This window comes from Ylistrum balloti, unplaced genomic scaffold, assembly GCF_031769215.1.
Source record: "Ylistrum balloti isolate Yb309-2 unplaced genomic scaffold, AGI_CSIRO_Ybal_v1 Utg371392, whole genome shotgun sequence".
NCBI classification, from domain to species: Eukaryota; Metazoa; Mollusca; class Bivalvia; order Pectinida; family Pectinidae; genus Ylistrum; species Ylistrum balloti.
In genome coordinates, this window is record NW_026782733.1 from 43524 (window position 1) to 66722 (window position 23199).

The following is a 23199-nucleotide window of genomic DNA, read 5'->3' on the forward strand; positions in this document are numbered from 1 at the left end:
AGGGTTAGGTGTTAGCTGTGAGTTGTTTCTTCTTAAAGAATGGTTGCAGCTGAATTTTCATAAATGTACATAGTTATGGTAGAGGGTTTGGTAATTCTGCCGTCCAGCTTGGGTTTTGTAATCGAGGTAAAATGTTTTGTTATATTGAGGGTACATTTTCTGCTCGCCTTTTTTATTCACAGTTCTTGCCAATTAGTTTATACCTTGCGGAGTTGTGTTGCTGCTGCTGCTGCTGCTGTTGTTGTTGTTGTTGTTGTTGTTGTTGTTGTTGTTGTTGTTGTTGTTGTTGTTGTTGTTGTTGTTGTTGTTGTTGTTGTTGTTGTTGTTGTTGTTGTTGTTGTTGTTTTTGTTGTTGTTGTTGAACTGCACGGCACTAACAAAAAATCAAAAACACAGATGTCACCAGGTCATTAGAAATATATTTACAGATTTCTCGGTTTCCCAACAATGAATTAACATACTTTATCATCTATGAAGTGGTGAAAATCCAACTCGTAGCGTGTTTGTACTCATGTTTTCTGTGTTGTCCTTCTGTAACTTGCCTTATATGTAAGGGTCATTTGACATCAAGTTCACAAATCAGCGTCTAATATCAAATCGATTTGTTGTCTGATTAAAACACAGTTCTTCATCCGATATAAAGTGAACGCAGTGTATAATGAAGGTTTGTATTTTATAAGACGGCTATACTGTGAAGCCAATCAGGATAAACAATCTCACATGATTAAAGTTCAAACATTATATAACCCAGATTTCGGTGGTGATTGCTAAAGAGTTTTTATAAGTAAAGGGAAGGCTGGGATTTTCTTTAGGATGGACTACAGCCATGTATTTCTAGAGTTCAATTGATCTATATCGCTTTGAGTAACCTGTTCTTTGTAAAATGATAAAGAAAGGAATCCCGTAATATACAAACGGTCATGGCCTCGTAATGCAGAAAATTGCCAAACAGATAGTAACATTTGGGACGATTGAAAAACAAAATCTATTAAGAGATATGTACCTACATTAAATTTATATACACAATGAAAAACTCTCAGTTTTGAGCATGTACACTTTTATTTTAAGGTACAACGTAAGGGTCCATGTATCTTTTGGTAATATAGCTATAAAGGCCTCGTCAGTACTACCAACAGTTGTATCCTATAATAGTGACTATAGCGTCACAGCATGTCATGTACGAATTCAAAATTTCTGTCGTGAACCAAGGGACGTAACTCATATGAACATAGAGAATACGTTTTCCGGATGGAAACCGGCGAATACTCCACTGAACATCAGTATCTTGTGTTTCAAGTTAAAAGCAACAGAGAAAAAATGAGGTCGATAAGTTTGCTTCCTGAGATTATTAAAAATTGTTGTACTTAATTATTTTTTCAAAATGATTTTTTGAATCCAGTGCATGTACTTTAAAACATTTGTATAAATTCCGAATTTTCCCTTTTCTCCGCATCCTTCACCGTAGCTTGTCACGCCATTTACATACCAACGGGTTTCATTGTTGTTATACACAAAAGGACACAGAAGTGGTCCCCCACTGTCACCAATACAAGAATCTATTCCTCCTCGTTTGTACCCGGCACAAAGCTGGGAACGAGTAATAGTGAAATCAAATGCTTTTTGACATTTTCTTTTCTTGACTATCGGTACGTCTGCTTCTTTTAAAATGTCACTTCCTGTCAAACTCTTACTCTGGGTTCTACCCCAGCCTATAGTCTTACAAATGGTTCTACTTGATAGTCTTTTGGATTTCACCGGAAGACATGCATAACCACTAATATTAGAAGTCCTTACAGGCGAATTCAATTTTAATAATGCTATGTCATTCATGACAGCTTTATAACTAAATAATGGATGAGGAAAATATTTAGAAACAGTGTAGTCCTCTTCCGTCTTCTCAAATTTTGTGACGTCATGCTCTCCCACACGCACAATGATCTTACGGGTTTTGCCTCTTTTTCGTATGCAGTGAGCCGCCGTGAGAACCCAGTAGGGGGCGATCAGGGTTCCGCCACAAAAGTGTTTCTTCCGTTTGTTGAGTAATTCAACCTAAAGAAAAGATATTTCAAAAAGATGTATTGGTGTAACATTCTCTTTGTAAAACACGAAATGAAAACAAACTCATTACCTCTCGTCTCTGAGTTACTTCCCTTTAGCCGATGTTAATGCCTTCATTTCACCATATCGGATAGATCACGTTAAACAACAGTATATGTCACAGTGAACTATGTAGTGACCATATTTTTAAGTTTACCAATGTCAACATCATCAGTATCGTTGTTTACGAGTTAAGTTATGATAATATTTACTATCATTGACGTAGTATGGACTCGATGATCCGAATACAAAACTGCAATTGTCCAAGATGTTTGATAAGCTGAGAACTAAGAATGTACATGATTAGTTGGGTAACAATAAACAAACCTGCCAAGGCCAACTGTTAGGTGATGAATATTGCCCTCCGACTATCTTAAATCGTCCGCTAGTACCAGGAGGCCGTAGACCACACGAGGCTTGAAGACTTTCTAACGTTATATTAGATGCAGCAGCTGGAAACATGTAATGTTAATATCAGTAAAAGTTACTCACCAAAACAATTTGTGGTATAGAACTATACAGAAAGTTTGAAGAAAAATAGATTTTATTTTACTTTGTACTATTTTACGAATAAAATTTTATGAACAAACAATACAAATACATTATATTATGATACTCTGTGTAATTTGAGTAAATTCGTCATAAACTACATAACATTAATAGAACACAACCGATCGAGGCTCGATTTTCATTAACAATTACTGTTTAAGATCAAATTTGGAGAGACATAGGGATGCATCATATAACAATGACCATTGCATATCAATACAACATCGGTTATCTAAATCTATTCGGTTATTTTATATCTATTTAAAAACGGAATACATTTTGTACGTTTGCTTTACAAAGGGCTTTTTACATGGTACCTTCATGTTTGTGTCGTTCCCTGTCTGCTTGTGCCACCTTGAACCTGTTGGTACTTATGATATAAGAGCCGTGACAGGTGTCGTTGACAATACGGCAGTATCGCTCTTCCTCAAGATAGCCACTTCCACATACGTCTGTGAACTTACACCGGCGGCGACGCCTCTTTTTACACGTTCTCGAACACGATCCCCACGATGACCAAGGCTTATAAAACAAGTCATATAACAAATCCTCCTTTTTCCTGTTTGATTTTGTTGACCCAATGACCTTGTACGTAACCTCTTTACACGGCCCACTCTTCCTATTGCAGGGTCGCTTTTCGCGTATGCGCGAATGACCACAAAAGGTAGGAAATCTGCATTTCCGCTTCCGGGTTTGTTGGCAGTGGCGATTACAACGAGTCCAAGGTGACCAAATTGTGTAATAATCACAAAAAATATTATTTTCGTCCGCTTCATCGATGGCATCTGTCACAACATTTTCAGTCGGAGAGGAAGTGTTGTCTTTCCTTGTCATATTTTTTATTTTGTCACTTGATGGTTCAATCATCTGACAAAAAAATAAAGAGAAATATACTGGTTACGTTAAGAAACAAAATGAGAGAATCTATCTAACTAAATGTATAATGTAAGATAAAGCATCAAACAAAAACAAAAATCAACTTGTCATCTTCAGTAAGCGTCTGTGTACGTATGCTGCGTAGAACTTTAGTTTACTACTATAACGTGAGAGATTTTATAGACTTCTTGGATAATGTCCAACACACAATAACATGGCAGTCAGTATGCACTGTATGACATGTCCCGAGGTCAGTTTGTATGATATTGTAGTCATTAAGTACTGTCTGACATGGGCGTAGTCAGTTTGTATGACGTGTTAGTCAGTATGCACTGTATAACCTGGGTCGATGTCAGTTTGTATGACGCGTTAGTCAGTATGCACTGTATGACCTGGTACGATGTCAGTTTGTATGACGCGTTAGTCAGTATGCACTGTATGACCTGGTTCGATGTCAGTTTGTATGACGCGTTAGTCAGTATGCACTGTATGACCTGGTTCGATGTCAGTTTGTATGACGCGTTAGTCAGTATGCACTGTATGACCTGGTTCGATGTCAGTTTGTATGACGCGTTAGTCAGTATGCACTGTATGACCTGGTACGATGTCAGTTTGTATGACGCGTTAGTCAGTATGCACTGTATGACCTGGTACGATGTCAGTTTGTATGACGCGTTAGTCAGTATGCACTGTATGACCTGGTTCAATATCAATGTGTTTGACGCGATAGTCATCATGTACTTGGTACATGGACAGTATATATGACGCGGACGTATTTATACTGTATGACTTGTATATGGACAGTATATGACGCGGCAGTCAGTATGTACTGTATGACATAGCCCGAGGTCGGTATATATGACGCGGACGTCATTATGTACTGTATGACTTGGTACATGGTCAGTATCTATGACAAGGCAGCCATTGGTAACAACAGGAGGGAAGGTGTGAGTTAGAGTATTATAAATCACCATTATTACGTTATTAATGGGAGTGTAAAATGGTGACTTTCGCTGCTATTTCGGTTGACACTGTCTGTAATGCGCAAGTTCATTATATGATGTTTGCTTGCGAAGCTTTGTCATTTATCAATGCTTTCAAATGACATTTTAAACCTTAGATAAAGTGCTAACTCATTATTATAACTGATATCATTAACAATGCAACATCGATATGCCTTTCTGTGGTCGACACTAGTGACCCAGATACTGTAGCAAGTGATCGCTTAGATGCTACACTTTAACACATTACCGACACTGACAACTCAAAACAAGGTCATTTTACAACGTGTACAGTGTTATCGATTCATAGGTTTATGCATATATGTATTAAATGCACATATTTCGGCAAACTATTTGTTCCATATACAATTTTTAAAACACCGATACTCCTTATTCATTCAAAATAACGTAAGTCGAAATATTTTCTCTTTTAAACATGTTAAGTCGTTATTTTCTTTAGGTCAAGCCAAATACTAAATATACAGTTTAACAAACAAAACAAACTAAAACGATCGCGTGTCTTGTCAATATACATAAACATTTTAGTAACATAATCTATCCAACTCACTCCCAAAGTCTTTTGTTTGAACATAACTCCTTTTGTTAGCCTTTTAAAATCTAGGCCGTTTTGTTAACGTATATTTTGTAACGTTACGTTATTGCATGTGTGTCAATTTCACCAGGGGCGTAGCTAAGACATCGCCAGGGACCGGATGCAAGTACATTGTACATTGTGACGGAAAAAGCCATATAAATGCTACATTGTAAACGAGACGGGCTAGAGCGGGGCCATTTTCATACGTGTGTTGTATATGTAACTATTATGTCATTAAAGCAATAAGCGACTTTATGATTACTGTCACAAATAATTGCCTGAGATGAATGGTCAAATGATCGATTGAAATAATAAAACGTCACAAAAAGCCATTTGTATATAAGTCACTACAGCTTCTCTCCTGAAGACAATCGTTGTCCTTTTGTGACTAAAACTGACCCTTTCTGACCCTGTATGGTGTTATTATGTTTTGTGTACCCTGGTCAAAGTACTTTTAATATAAGGTAGTGTTTTTTATGACCTACTTTGAATTTGCACAGTAAGAGTATTATGCAGTGAATATGAAGTGCCGTTCTCCACATGGTACATGATATTAACTATGGTCTCTCATCCACACTCAATTACATGTTAATGTCTACTATACTGCGAAGACAACCTTTAATGTGATGAAACGTGTCATTGAATTATACTAATTGCAAGGATAGGATCAGAATTTGTCCTTCAATTGCAAATATAGAAGTTTTACCCAAATATGGCAAAGCTGCAAGAGTCACCACATGAGTCGCCTCAAACGAGCGCGTAAGGGGGATGTGGTAATTTTTCCGCATTTGATTGTAGCTTCAAAGGTTTTACAAATTATTTTGAATATATAGCGAAATATATGTGGTTGTCGGTATCACGGCAATGCTGAGCTAGCTGAAATGATTTATATGTTTCATAATATCGACCGCCTACATATTGTGCATGCAAAGATCACGCCGTATTTAATTATTCTATCAACTGTGCTTGGTATGTTGTTATATAGAAACATACTGAGCACTGATACCATCAGAAAGACAGCAGCAGTATCGGCCTACAAACCTAGTTTCACGCAGATGTGTCTCGGGAATAATATTGAACCCAAACGAGAATTCATTTTCCTAGCGAGTAAAGTGTTTCTCCTTTTGCAGTGTTGGCTTCTTGCTGATGCACAGAAGCTTCGAAATTGCAATATCTCGGTATATCGAAAGGATTCGTTAATGCGGGTTTTCCAAATTGTTATTTAAGTAAATTTGGATGTTTTATGCCATTTAATCTCAGTTCTTTTGTATGCAATTTAGCCTGCAGCCTGCCTCTCCAAATTTCCAAACTTGAAAAATAGATAAATGCCAAAAAGACTAGTTTGTGCGAGCTTTTCATTTTTAAAAGACAATTAGTTGACTTTAAAAAAGGGAACTTGTTTGAGATAACGATTTTTACCAATCGATAAACAAATATCACAAAGCTATTTACAACAATACATCAAAGCAATTATACAATACAATAGAAGAGTACCATATTATCGTCATTGTTTGCTTTCATCTTATAGAGGTGATCTTCATCATGACTTCTGTAATCAATATAAATACCAACTGCCAGTATGTAGATTAGATGTATAAAAATCGCTTATCTTTAAAATCTTTAAAACATCTTCTCAATAACCAAAAATTCCATGGTACTGATATTGGGCCTTTAGCATGCTGGGATGAAAGGCTACCAAGTTCGTTAAAAAAGAATTACTTTAACGGACTTTCAAGGTCACAGGGGTAAAATATGGTAAAATCTTAAACCAAAAGGCCCAGAGTACTACTATTGGGCCTGAAGCATGATGGTAAGAAGGGCTACTAATCTGTAATTACATTTATCTTAATCCACTTATAACCAAAAAGGCCCAGGTTTTGATATTGGGTATGTCGCATGCTTTTTCACCAAGCAATATGTCTGAAATAATGGCATTCGTGTATTGCATGTATAAAGAATATGTTTTCAAGTTTGCAGAAAATGTTTTTATGAGCCAACTATGTCTTCTATGTAAGCTGTAGTGTAGTTGAGCAATTTATCTTAGGCCTATTTGACCTCTTTGATATACAAGTCTTACAGGTCCAGCTGCATACAAAGAAAAAGTTCTATGGAGTAAAAATATTTGTGAAAAAGTGAAAGTAAAAGTGAAAAACATGTGTTTTTGTTGATCGGTATAAAGATTTTTTTCTAAAACAAAGCATTCGATTGATAATGATTTCGTAGCAAAATTACATATTTGACAATAAAATTATTCTGCTATAATTTGATAACTTTGTGAAGCTACTTATTTTTGTGAAAGTCTTACCAGTCCACTGTATATTAATACCAAAATGAAAGAAAGTGACCGCCGGTCAGTTTTGTTTACCTAGAGAAATCTAACCTGATTAATTCTAACACCGACTGAATAACTCTAGCTCGTGTATGTAGCCCATATACTACAACTTGGCGCATTAATGAGAGATAGGCGAATGAAATACAACACGTGAAATATATAATCTATATCTACCAGGTCTACTTGCTGGTGGACGTTACACCTTGACCACTGAATGTGTATTCATACGCTTGACCAGAAGGGTGTTCATAGCCTCTGGTTACATAGAACGTAACGGGAAACTGGGGTTAGGATGGAAATATATGCCAATGTACTTATGTCTGGAGATCCTTAACTTCCTTCTCAAACTCATGTTATCATTATACTGACCTTACTTTTCTTTATCAAATTAACGAAAAGGTTTGAAACTGGTTAGAGGACAACCTAAGCAACCAGAACTTCCCATTCCTACCTTTCCCCCTCTTCCTTCGCCTTCTTACCTGCTCTTCTATACGTGGAACATCAGTAATTAAGTACTAGTATATAAGTAAAATTGTGTATTATTGTAAGAGTGTCTAGTACGTAACAAGACCTTATGCTCAATCCCTTTTATGCATTATCGATAAAATGTGTTTGAAAGAATTTAAATAATCGTTAGTATACTTATATTTCTAATCACGATAAGGATTCCATGAACCACTACAACACAGTGGACGGTTAAGATAGATATAAATGAAGGTAATAAGCGCCAATATCCAGGTCCCAATATCAATAATAGGGTCCTATTCTATAGGGACGACATACTGCAATGGCGTTTTGTAATGATTTAAGTATGATTATCGCTGATATGCATGTCACTTTTGCCCTAATGATTTAATAAATCGTGATATGCTTGAAGTGAAACAAACAACTGACCTACAGGCAAATATTGATAGTGTAATATCCGTTGTTATTTGCTGTGTTAGTTTTTTTTTCTTTTTCAAGTGTGAAGTCATTGGGTACAAGTAGTTTTGATTGGGTCTTGTTTCGTCGTGTTGGATGTATTCATCTATTTCAACAGCAACCGTTTATCATTTTCAAAATAATTTGAATACACCTGAGCATGCAAAGAACACAATAACAACAGCAAAATGTGTACTATACACAGTCTGTTCTATAGAGAAGGTTTAAAACATGTTTCCTTTCCATATCAAATTTTAAACTAAGTTTGGATACGTATTACATAAAGATTCGGTACAATTTCTTCGCAATCTTGGTTATGAATTTATGGTTTTTAAATGACAGTGCACGACAATACATAGGTTGGTTTAGCCCGACCGAATTTGCTCTTAGCTGAAGACTAGGGCGTGATTTTCTGGTATGTTGACTCTACGTCGAGATGTAGGTTGCCGAACATGACACTGAGGCCTACAATGTCAGTCGAACTGAATCTGTAGACATCGATTAGAGCAATATAGCACAGTATCATATCTCGTGACTTATTTCTCAAAAACAAGTGACGAAAATGGTCAATTTGTCTAGACATTAGCTTATCATGATGTATTATGTTCCACAATGGTTGGCAATCATCACTGAGTTTCCATTCAGTCGATCGGTAGATATAAGCCGACTGAACAAACGTTGGACGAAAAAAAAATAAGGATTTTGTCTATGGATGGTGCAGCGTACAATATGCCTATGTACAAATACGTTAATTAAGAGATAAATACATGATCAGACACCAAATTGCTTTTTACTATTTTTGTTTGTTGAAGACCTTCTCTTTTTCATTTTTTTTTTTTTTTTTATAAAATATCATCTTTGCAGTTTTCGGCTAATTCAGCCTGATCATATTAATTCGAAATTTTATCTCCTCTCCATGGCCCTTTCTCATTGTCTCATATAATCACTTCAGATCTTAAACAATAAAACTATGTTTCCATCACTAGTTCAATTCTAGGGATGCTTTGTTTTCTTAATCGTCTGATGTTTATCGGCTACTTGTGCCTAACTTCTTTTAGTGGTTAGGTGATAATATCATACACAATGTACAAGTAGTATTTTCTTATAATTCATATATGTCGTATATCTTTAATCTCAAAATAATTCATAAAAAAAACTTTATCGATATTTATTATTTATATCACAGTCTAGCATACATCTAAGTCGGCAGTCATATACCGCTTGATACAAATTATCACGGACATAGACACAGAGCCTCATTTTCGATAATAGACTATTTCGGTCAGGACTGTGTTCTATACATGGAAAGAGTGGGTTTGATGGTCTTTCCATCGCAGACTGTTTATCAATTTTCTTTTCAGGAAAATATTGGATTGTGCATTGTAGATATCAAGATTCGCTAAATATAGTTTCATCAGACTATTGACACTAAACCATTCAGTAATCTTTAAAAAACGCAATGACGGCCGATTATATCTAAGATATGCTTTAAACACTCCTTGTTGTAGGACATTTACCCCATATGATAAGCTTAATAAAATTGGCTGATGTGTTGATTTGGTAGAAATAGTATTAAAATAATTGAACAAAAGGCAACATTTTATGTACGTTTTTTCTGAATTCATTAATGTTTACTGATGTCGGAGCAATAAAAGTAGATTTATAAATTCATACTACCAATAATTGCAACACCAAACAAAATCAAAGAAAAGATGGCAAAATACATAAGATAAGATCAACAAAGAAAGTACCGACATGTTAGCAGAATCTTACTTCAAACAAATTCTATAGCAATAACGAAAATTAGGAACAAAGGAAGATTTCTTGTTTGATCCTTGAAACAGTACAAGGACAGTATGACCAGTTGTTCCGAAAGGGCAAGCGTCTACCGCTTTATCGACAACATCCATTATGTTAGTTTTTGTCAATCCAAGTAAGTAACGTAAAGTTCAAAATAGAAAAAAAAAACAATGTTAAGAACAACGGAACCACTAGTCTTACCATAGACATATATATGTGATGTATGCGTCTCTGGTCATACTAACGAGAATCGATCACCTTCAACTTCATATCGTACAAAGAAAAAATAAACAGGCCCTTGAATATCGAATCAACTGCAACATACAAGCACTATAGTTTGGATAAGCTGGCATGTTGCTATCTTTGTATCTAGAAATGGAAAATTGACAATAAAGAAATGGGAAGATTTAGCCAATCACTGTTGTTTTTGATGTCGGAAAAGTGCGACGCGGTAAACGGCTGGTGAGAAAAGCCTGACGTTTGCTTGAGTTCCAATAGATACGATGGTCACGGGCAATATTTTTTTCTGTTTTTCAAAATAGAAGACATTAAAAAAAGTGAAGTGAAACGCATGGCAAGACGATCATTACTTGTTTTGGTAACTGAAAACAAGTTATCAATTAGCCCGACATAGGTTAATGCGATATACTGATGAATGGATTTACGCTTTTTAAAATGTAATCACTAGCACCTGCCAAACGGTTACTACAGCCAATTATATGTAGTCCGCCTTTGAAGATATATTCATTTTTTCTTTCGTCATTGTATGATGCATTTGTTCCTTTATATTGCCACCTCGGTTGTATGACAGATAACAATTTCATATAAAAATATTCGGTTGTCATTCTGCTGCGCGTTTGGTGTGTAAGTCTATGTATACTCACATGGTAATATTCATGAACATTGTTCAAAAAATATCTTTCGCCAAACATGCAAATCAATTTCTCGCAGTAGTTTCCTTTGAGCTATTTGCTACTTAAGCTGTTTTGTACAAATTTTGTTTGTCCGAGATATTTTGATGCTTTGAATCCTGCTCTTCTGTTGACTACTTTGGCCTGGTATCGGGGAATTACAAACGAGCGTTCTACTTTGGCCTAATTTTGTTCATATGCATGTAATGTACTTGTCCAGAAGCAAACATACCATAATTAAACCAACCATTTGCTATGAATACATCTGAGGAAACTTGTATGATATCCAAGACTGAATCAGAAAATACAGAAATCAATTTATCTCAATGGAATTCGTGATTCACAGATACAGCAGACCAAGCTATATACAACATCATCCTAATTTCATTGATAAAATTTTATGAATCGTTACAAAACGCCAATATCAACAAGGTTTTATTCAATCGATGTGTGTAGATGCATGCAGCGTGCTCGTGATCATAATGCTTACATTCAGTGCAGTATTCCAGCTTTATGATGTCATTTGATGTCGTAGATAATGTTAGATCAGGGTTGTCTTGCCATCTATTTTCTTTACTTTATTGTGATAAGGCACACACAAATATGGTTATTCTATGTCATAAAATGAATGATGATGCGGGATTTTTTTATACTTAAACAAGACAGTGTTGCAGTTCATCAAGAGCTAAAATGTGCATATTATGTTGAGTTGGCATAGACAAAGATTGGATGCAAATCTATTTCTTCTACAAACGACGTTTGGAATTTGAAACATTTCATACGTTCGAATAAAACGTTCCAACCGTTTTTGAGAAAGAGGGAGAAAGTGGATGATACTATTTATATAGATAATTAAAACCTGCATTGTTTTATTATAATGGGAATGGAAAGGCTAAATATGGATAGTAAAATTACAGATGATAAAGAAACACAATGTTTATCTAAACCGAGTCTTGAACTACTGTACCAATTCCCTGAGAAATATTGCATCCTGTCACATCAGGATCTAGGTCATGTAAATAATGAAAAGACATTATAACAAAGGAAAGTTAAGACACACCAATAAACATTAACTCTGGCAGGCTATCCAAACTTAAATATGTCTCGTCCACAGAACGGACAACACAAGTGAATAGCACATTTTAACACTAATTGAGAGTTAGATACATTAGAGCCGAATGATCAATTTAACTGCATCATGTAACTATTTAGCTCTCTATGAACCGTCTGTAATACCAAGGGCCTAAATTGTGAAATTTAGGAGAAGATTTAGGAAAATCCAAAGTGATTGAAATAAATGCGAAAATGTAAGCGGGATGTGTTATAACCCCATACTTATTGGTGATCAGATTCGGAGTTTTGGTCCTGTGTTGTAGTGCTTCACTTCACAGGTTATGCATCTATCCCGGAACTGCATTCTTTGACAACGTGGTAGAACGTTAGTCGACCCTGAAATGTCGCTCGCGTAAGCCAGGTCTACATATCAGCTTTATTCATAAAGTTCGATAATTTATCTTTGAAATTTCCATTTTCATTTGCTTTACCAATCCATTATTTATAAATGTATACATGTAGTAAAAGACCTGGTTATGTTTTCCATGATAGTTGTCGGCAGCTAACAGACACAAGGACATGCAACACAAAATTTTGAGAGCTAAGGATCGGTCAATGAAGTTTATGGCCAGCATGAGGACAGCGTAAGCCATGATAAGCTTGTAATTCAAATCATGATACTCTCCTAGTGCACGTTGTCGTTCCTCCTTTTACGTATTCGACGGCATTCGAAACGGAAAAGTCGTACATATTCGTGGGAAACAAATTTCGAGGTTTTCCAAAAACATGCATTTTCAATGACAATAAATTCATCACGAAAATTGATGATTTTACAATAAATAATTTCCTTTTTTACGATTAGATTTCGTTTTATCAACTTTTTTCTCAACTTCGTTACCACTAGAATGATGTGGTAGCCGTCTATAACAATATCAAACAACACATATAATAATTGTACTATTTCTTGATTGTTTATTATTATCAAGATAATTGTTGTTTTTATTAATAGTTTATTATTCTCATGATAACTGGTGTCTTTTATTAACAGTTGATTGTTTTAAGGATAACTGGTGTCTTTTATTAACAGTTGATTGTTTTAAGGATAACTGGTGACTTTTAATACTCGCCTTTTTTAAGACGATACAAAAATACATAGAGTGATCAGGCCTCTGATATTTTATCAGAAACAGAATGCAGTTATGCCTGTAAGATAACAAAGAGACTAATTATGTGTTTACTAGTAGTGGTTCATTATTCCCAGGATTAATTTTCACATATAGATCATGCTTTGACGGCAGTGTTAGTTATATCATGTCTATAGTGACGTAGTAATGAAGGATTCTTCATTGAGGGATGGCGTAATTGAAGTGGTTTATTTGTGATAACTTGTGAAGTTTCGGAAGCGATTTTTATTTAAACTATTTACCAACAGATATTATTGTATTATTAGAGAATCAATGAGATTTGTCTCGGCACTTACACTCTTTGAGAAGTCTTATTTTTTTTCTAATCTATCCCTAGCCTAGAGCGACCAGGACTGAACGTCGGCTTACATTTTTTAAATGTACGTCCCGTTTAATGCATTTATGATCATCGTCAGAAAGCTTACAAATCGACATGACATGCGCCTGTGTTCAGAAAATATGTTTTATTTGCAAATATATTACGTGTATTTTTGATTTTGAAACCAACATAATAAAAAAATAGGTTACGAGACATCCTTTTTAGGCTAAACGTACTCAGTACGCATAGCCTATTGCTACGGCCTTTCAGACAAAATTTACCGATTCTGGCCTTCTCATTGGCTGAAATATCGAAAAGAGTTAGAGCCCTCTAGCGGCAATTTTCTGCGTAAATAATGCCACGATCTTTCAAATCGCTATTTTAAAAGCATCCAAAATTAGTTTATTTTTTAAAATAACAATACGATTACTATATATTTAAAAAAAAAGCACAGCGTGGTTGAACTACTTATAAATTTTGAACAATATATTTTACGGAATTCTCGACATGACGTAAGCGTACAGAACACTGTACGTGCGAGTTGATAAGAAGCTAGTCTGGGGGCTTGGTTTGAATTATCAACTAACAGCACTTATAAACAAACAAAACTTACAAACAGAACATCAGTTTTGTTTTAATCCTTGTCGTTGTGGCAAGATCGTCTTGATATATAACATCACTTTACCTCAGTAGACGTCACCGAATTGGACTGTTCGTCCCACGCGCACACCCGCCGATATAACACTTTTTTCAGGTTTTTCAAACCCACTGCCATGACACTTTTTCAAGTTTTTGAAGATAAAAAGTTTGCGCTTCGTAGACAAGGTACATTTAGTGCTCATGATTTATGAATAATATATTTTTGATACTGTACTGATCATGATGTTGACTCTGTCATAACTTATATTTTTTGTCTTTTAGTTTTATTTGATGAAGGTTGATTGTGCTGATTTCTCAAGGTTTGTTAATGTGTATCAAAGTTCCTTGAATTGAAAATATTTCTTCAAACAAAGCGCGTATAAAAAAAATAAAATATTCATGTTTATAATTATCAATTAACTAGAACGAAATATTTCCATACCATATTTATTCATTTAGCGTGTCACGGTGACTTATCTAATGCATTGGAGATCAGAAATAGTAGTAGCTATAGTGAAAATATTGTAAATTTTGTATGTATATGGAAGTCTGGTTTAATCTCAAAGAACTATGTCTTTATAGACATAATTACTGCAAGAAAAGTCTAACCATGATACTTCTAGGAAGATAGGCATGTAAATACATTTAATGTAATTACTTACACTTTAATCTACATGAAATGCTGTGTACACCTTATCTACTTTCCTCAACTACAAATATAATTACAATAAGTAAGGACTATTACTTTGCAATACATTCAAAATAAAGAAGTAGGTATAAAGTCCTTTTGATTTGTCTAAATCCTCATATTGATAGGATAGTAATTGCAACGCCTTGGGTATTTCAAAGGTTTTATTTAGTCAACTTCATCATAGAGCTATTAATCATTTGGCTTGTTGGCGATAAATATATGGTTGTGTGTATTTTGTTATTTTTTTTACCTATTTTGATTTGTTCACATTATTGTCGTCAAATTTGAAATAAGAATTAAAGAAGATATAAAATCGTTTAAATTAGGAAAAATAGCCTCTGGTTCTCTTATTTTAATAATTTTTGCATTCCAAAGTGTAGGAGTATGGGGAAAGTAATATAGCTTTGCGGTTATTTGTGAACATTTTTCAATACGTTTAGCCTTTCAGTACTTTCAGTACTTTGATTGTTAATGAATTGCAAATTTGACTCCGAAATCTCTTTCTCGACTGCTGTCCAAGGCATCACCGATACTATGATAATGTCATATACGGATAAATGTATGTTCCTTGTCATGATTTAACAGCAATCATGGCGACACGTTTTAAAAAATCACTATAATAAACAATAAACATTTATGATATCACAAGATACAATACGTAAACGGTTGGCGAAATCCGAGGCATTTGTGTGTCTCTGGAAAGATTAACTAGGTCAAAAAATAGGCCCAAAGGAGATCGATCCCCGCATATGTAATGAGATTTGAGTAAATAGTTATCTACATCCCGGATCATCAGATCTATGGAAGTGGTAACTGACCACAGTGAATGGATGTCCGTGGTATTGACTTCTTAAATAGGATAATGTCACATCCATAACATACTACATGTCTGTCCTAACTACCAGTTATAATACAGACCGTAGAGAGAAAGCTTTTCCCTGGGAGTTTTTGACGTCATACAGTACAAATATTTTATCCAGATATGCTACGTTTTAACAGCAAACATTTATAAAAGTATTATACTTATTCGTCTGTAATAATATGCTTTCATTATCTATATCAACAAAGCAGGCATCATTTATGTACCAGAGCGAACTACACTAAAACCTTTCCATACATACCATCCACGCTGTAGAGTTTACATGCAGTCTCTAGTATACATTGCATCTTCCCATACAAAAATGTAGTTGCCTCAATAATGACAGTAGCCCTGCTAATTGAAACTTTACCATCAGCTTCTATTAGATAAAAATATGTATGTTTTCTTATTCACTGTTTACAAGACGATTTCGAGTTCGTTCTGACAATCAACGGTTCAGTCAACATGGAGCTATGAAATGGTGCGAATATTCACTGTTTACAAGACGATCTCGAGTTTGTTCTGACAATCAACGGTTCAGTCAAAATGGAGCTATGAAATGGTGCGAATATTCACTGTTTACAAGACGATCTCGAGTTTGTTCTGACAATCAACGGTTCAGTCAAAATGGAGCTATGAAATGGTGCGAATATTCACTGTTTACAAGACGATCTCGAGTTTGTTCTGACAATCAACGGTTCAGTCAAAATGGAGCTATGAAATGGTGCGAATATTCACTGTTTACAAGACGATCTCGAGTTTGTTCTGACAATCAACGGTTCAGTCAAAATGGAGCTATGAAATGGTGCGAATGCACATGGAAATAACCTTGTGAATAGATTGTATCACTGATTCTGCGTTCTAAACTGTTGAAAATTCCTCTTGAATTATCTTTATGTTGTCAGGAACTACTGTACACTATTTTAGTGCTATATAGTTTCCATTTTGTGATAAGTAAGTTTAAACATTAAAAACATCTTACCTTAATCTATACTTTAAAGTGTTATGTCAAGTCTCCATATAAATCTTTAATATACGTTACTACATACTTGCATGTATGAAAAAATAATTCTACTTGGAAAGTGTTTGGCACTTGTGATTCTTCTTTACAATCATATAAGTGAATTAAACTTTTGGGTGATACGGGGTTAGAGGAAAACATTATATACATTTCCAACATAATTTCGATAGTTTATGCTTTAAACAACACTGTCGAAAATGATGGGTAGCACCCCTTTAATGATAATAACAGCGTACGTCAAGGACGCCGGGATTCGACCGAATGCTCAATTTATACGGGTTAGCAGGGCATGAGAGTGCAAGTATTCTTAAAAATACTTTCGGATGAGCGGAGCGTTTTCTGCATCAACGACCATACGATGTCCTTGATTTTTGACACAAAATGTCAAAAGGTTTCACCTGAATACATGCGACCTGACTCGTAGCGACCTCGTGTCATAATGTAAAATAAAACCAACCGTTCTATCTTTGGAGCGTCTGCGTTCCAGAGCCTGCATGTGGTTCCATGTCTGTCTGAGATTAAGGTAGAATGACTCGCGTGATGTTGTTCATATGTTCACGTATAATACTGCTGGCGAATCATTCGTCTGTAAAACACACATAGCTTTACCTTATATATGGCATGTGTATAACATTTTTCAATGCAACTCTCTGAACTGTATTTGTGAATTAAAAGTCCATTTTATAAAAGAATGAAAAATAAAAGAGCATATGATATTGATTTCGTTTCTGTGTATACTTTGATGTTATTTTACTCTCAGTCTACAACTTACTGATCGGCTGGTAGTGTTCGTAAAATCATTACAATGTACGTTACACAGATGATGGCGAATATAACGACTTATTTTGTTATAGTCTTAACTGAAAAAAGTTAGCACTGATAATACAAAGTGCAGCTCAAGATCGATGAAATGACCATGCTCCGTTGGCTGGATGTAATCAATGTTATTGCTTAAGGTACAAAGAATTGGTCTGCGTTCTTTCACAAAAGCTTCCTTTTACTCTTTTTCTGATATGATTTACGCACGAAAGTATTAATATCTATATTCATGTTTTTTGTTTATTGATTTATGCATATTTTATGACCACAAGGAAAAGCAATAGGATTGGGCTCAAGTTGTATCAACGCTGTCAACGTTCTTTCCCAAAACAAGTATACATTTCAACATTTGATAAACACAATTGAAAAGTCAACTTTGAAATTAAGATAAAAATATATTACAATCTGTTTTTATAAAGCATGATCACGTAATATTTTTTTCTGGTTTTCTAACATTGCCACTTTCTGTTAGTTGTTCACTGACGTGCTACGCCTAAATGAAATGATGTGTGAACCCAAATGAAATGATGTGTGACACACCCAAATGAAATGATGTGTGACACACCCAAATGAAATGACGTGTTCTGTAATCACGGTCGTTGCTCAGAAAGCTAAAATACTTCCGATTCGTAGTCTTTACAGCAGGAACATTAATTGTGCACGTAATCTTTTATACCGCATACAGGGCATTTTCTGGTGTCACTTTACACCCAACTCTCTCTCTCTCTCTTTCTCTCTCTCTCTCTCTCTCTCCCCCCCCCTCCCTCCCTCTCTCTCTCTCTCTCTCTCTCTCTCTCTCTCTCTCTCTCTCTCTCTCTCTCTCTCTCTCTCTCTCTCTCTCTGTTCTCGAATCCAATGCTATGTTGGTTATCGATGTTGATAACAATCTTTGGTCGGTAGCGTAGAAATAGAATGACAATACTATTACTGGATACAATTTCATGTTACAAAACATTGATTAGTTTCTAATGATGACGGTTGAACTGTCATCAAATATATCTTTACAATATGATCGTTAAGTATAAGCAAAAAACAAAAAACCATCTCACGTCTCAATGACTACCTTAGTAGTAAGCAGACTCTTTATGCGTATCACATGAACAGTCTGGTCCGTCTGTAACACTTCTACTGAGTCGTGACAAAATGCCTCCTTTTACAACCAGTCGCGGATGGAACTGACGTTTTGTTTTACTCATTTTTTGGCTCCTTTACTTTTGAATTACTCTTAAGTACGCATGCCAACATTGATTTGCAAAGAGTATATAAAAGCGTTATGCCGTCTACTAATTTGTCTCCTGAACATATGTTGACAAACTTAACATTGGGTCATTCCTATAGAGTTGTTATATATATTGAATACCGTTGTTATTCCTTTACTAGTTATTTTCTACACTTTTCTATAGTGAATAATGTCTGAAATTCCAGACACCCTCATGGACAGATTTCGTTTTCTTACATATCAACAGAAGTAGGTATTAAAAAACATTTGTAAACTAGATTTTCGGTCAACATGTGTTATGTTGAACCCTCCAACAGTTAAGTCCCCTGGTTCAACATAACACATGTTGACCTCAAACCCAGTCAAAAATGTATGTCTTTTTTTTAAATATCAAGCGAGTTTAACTGGTAATCTGAAAATTCACCCAATTAATATCAAAGAAGTATTTATGTGATTACATCCGCATTTATTGTTTTTTGAAATGACACATTTGGGCTCATATATGATAAATTAGATAACGGGAAACATTACGTTAATATAGGTATTATCCAATCATATATATTTTTATAAAAAAATAATCTATTTGTAGAACATTGTTGAATTCGTATATTTGGGTCCATTTGATAAACGCTACCTCCTTGGATGGTAGGGTTTATTTTTTACCTCCTTGCCAATGTCATATGTGTGCACGTAATCCGAACTCGTGAAAAGTTCCTACACAAATACATAACTATATAATGATAATATAATATCATATAGTGTTAAAAGGAACCGAAGACTGTATGCATTGATAACACAGCAAAAATACCGATATATTAACTCATTTCTGATTCCAACTCAAAACCGAAGAAACGAAGGTAAGACGTAGACATAAGAAAATGATATCCTCGATGACCCATGGAAAATACAAGGAGAAAAAGACCAGGTGTTCCAGATGGGTAGTCATCCGTGTGGGTTCACGATGACTTTTTCAAATAGTGTACCATTACTGACACAAACGCATAAAACCGTACAATAATACGTAATATTGTTGAAGATAATGAGAGGCAGAGACTGAAATCGCTTAAAACTCTGAGATTTGAAACTATTATCGATTTGTCCATGTTTGAAGTATGCCTTTAGATATGTGTAGGATGTTGAAAGTATGTATTAGATATGATTTTGTTCTGCTTATAGTTTTTGTGGTGATGAATTGGCGAACTATTGTGAACCGTGCTAATGATGGTTATGTAAGCTGCTTTTATCACAAAATGGAACTTTGTAAATGATTCTCCATGGTAACTGGAATACTGAGGAGTTTGAATGTAAATTTGGTGGCCATCAATGGTACTTTTTATAGAGCCTTTCCTACTTTAAGTAAAATGATGTTAAATGCCATCGCGTGGAATCATCATGTGCGAATTTTCAAAGCATGACTTTCTCCTAAATGGTGATATAGACCAGTTTAAGTAAATTGTGCATGTTGTAGAACCTATGCCAAGGTGAAGGCTTAATGCATTTCATTTCTGTCATAAAATGATTAAGGAAACGTTCAGTAGGTTGTGATTATACTTTGCATGTTATTTCATATTGTTACAATGTATACTGTATTGGTCAAACTGAATAGTGGCGAACATCACAATACAAACAACGCCCCGTGTTGTTTATGACATTAGTTCCGACTAATCTGAATGTACTTCTGTCGCATCCTAGATTTCTACCATTTGACACATTTTTTATCAACGAGCCTTCCAATAGTTTTTTTTTTATACGGAAACAATTTAAGTCATTTATCATCCTTAACAATAGAAGCACAGTAGTTGAATACAATCTACGAATATACAAACCACAACAAAAGATTGTAATTAGGAATAAAAAAATAAAATATAAATACGGAATCGTCATATTTGAAATAGATCATGCCTTTCAATTCGCAACATCACATGTAAAATTTACCCCCCCCCCATTGTTAACTTATTTCGCAACAATCATTAAAGAAATTCATTTCGCCGACCGTTTTAAAAATACACGAATGAATTATTTATAAAGTGAAAATTTATGAAACCTTTCGTTTTAAACAGCATGGCACAACTTCAGGAGTATTTGAACAATATTTGATCGGTCATTGTAATTACATCGTGCTTTTGTAGGCAACACATCAAAACCAAAGTCATAAAACCAATAACATAAAACAATTATCAATATTCTTAATTTTGATTTTTGATTTTCTGAAGGGTCAGTTTACATAATTTCAATGATCATTTTGAATGCATCGTAACATGAAAACGCACTATTGACTATAAATAAACTGATCTGGTCCGCTAAGGGCTATATTGCATGGTGACCTCGATTGCGGTTGATCTATCCGTTGTTGGTTATATATCACTATAATACTAAACCGCCTGTGGTATTCTTTATTGATTCGCCTTGAAAATCCTTGTGGTGCACTTGTTTATATACATGACTTTGTATCCCTGTGCAAACGTGAGAGTGGATTAATATAGTGCATTTGCACTGAAAATCGTAAAACAATTGAAAGTCGGGTGCAACCAAAGTCAACAAATCAAAACAGGGGGATATAAAACAATTCTGCAAGAAGTTCTAAAATTATGTAAAGCATGTTAATACAGCCGTTAGATTACAGTATGTTTGTAGTCGCGAACAAAAAATGTCATCAATGTGTTTTATCAAAACATAAATATCAACAACAACATACTCCTTATTTCTAATCCTCTATTTTTTAAAAAATTCAAACGATGTCACAGTGGGGCGGTTAAAGTATTTAAGAGAATATAGATAATGTAATTTTAAAAAAAAGCTTACCTGTGCTGTAGACATCAAAGTTAAACACACCTGTACCGCAAGAAGCACTTCTGTCTTTCGAGAGGAAGGCCTTGTGTGTGACGCGCAGAACATAATAAAAAGCTAAACGTATTTCATATATAGATATCAACAGGTTGAGTCTGTGTTACACAGGTACCCTCGTAATGGTCTGTTGTGTGCACTGATAAAAGCCCCATTGGTTGTATAGTGCTAAGGGCCTATGGGATAGGGTATTTATACCGCTGGATTCGGTACGCTATTTCATTTATTAACATAAAGGTCGGTTAATAAACGTCAGAACAGACTATTAGCGCTGTTTCGTGTGCCCTCTACGTCAAACCGATACTCTTGCCTTCAATTGGTCCAACTATATAATTGTAAATAAGCATATCTATTCATACCCATAAAATAACTACGAGGACGTGCGTGACTCGATCTGTTCTAGCACACTGCGTATATCACAGGAGAAAAATAACCGATAGCATGGTACTTGTTATTATACTGCCAAGCTTGTCCAGAGTACGGCCAATATCGTGGTATACAGCATAGCTTCACTACTACACAATGATACCGAAATAAGACAATGCAATTCGACAGTTTGTTAGTATGGTCAGATGTGATTCAGAATTTATTATAGAAGTGGTGTTGGTGCATCGTAAAACTTAATTACAAATGTACATGTATCAGTATAGAAGCAGACCTTGTGTGACTAAAATTACAGTTTCAAGAAACTTTCATTTTGACATTTTATGTTGTAAATGCAATGTTGTTGCAATATCTTTAATTAGAATATGTCATTGCTTTTAAATGCACTAATGGTATTCTACATGTCATTTTCAACTTAAGTTTTGTAACATAGATGTCAATCGTATTTGGGAAGCAACATTGGAATAAGCTTCACAATGAACTCAAGATAGGAAAATAAATAAATAAATAAATAAATAAATAATAAACAAAGATGTTTCTTCCGAGGATAAAATAGATTAAAACCAAGAAAGTTACGGAAGAGAAAGTGTGTACTGCTTTTCAACAACACTCGTCAATCCAAGAAGTAGGTAATGACACGTTCGTAAATTAAAAACAACATACACAACAACAATACACTCCTAAAATAACGAGAAAATACCAATTAGTAAACATAATCCTAATCCAAACTCAAATTCAGTAAATTATAAGCAAAAGAAAAATTGACATGGGGACTGCTGAAGAAGCACAGGTGTTCTGGAAGAGTAATCGTCTTCTGCTTCATCGATGACACCCGCCATGTAAATCTTGGTTAATCCAATCAAACTCCCAAATAACAACAAGGAATACAACAGTGAAACCGACAGGCAAACTCACGAGCATCAAACACGCCCAGTATTTCTCAATGATATCATTATTACGACCATAAAACGTCCACATATTCTTCATCAACCTGTATCTGATGAAAACCCTTTTCTATGAGTTTGTCTCTCGGTTGACGACTTCTTGCACAAAAATCGTGATAATTGGAACATGCCCTTACATAG

General features: G+C 35.0%; 1 protein-coding gene across 1 annotated transcript; it reads right to left on the bottom strand.

Annotated features, from left to right (window-relative positions):
• Positions 1–1368: 1368 nt before the first annotated feature.
• On the bottom strand, positions 1369–21781 carry LOC132562316 (plasminogen-like). Its single transcript, XM_060227055.1, has 4 exons — positions 21689–21781; positions 2964–3513; positions 2425–2549; positions 1369–2049 (listed from the first exon to the last, which is right to left on the bottom strand). The coding sequence occupies exons 1-4, from the start codon at positions 21779–21781 to the stop codon at positions 1369–1371; spliced, it is 1449 nt and encodes a 482-aa protein (XP_060083038.1).
• Positions 21782–23199: the final 1418 nt, after the last annotated feature.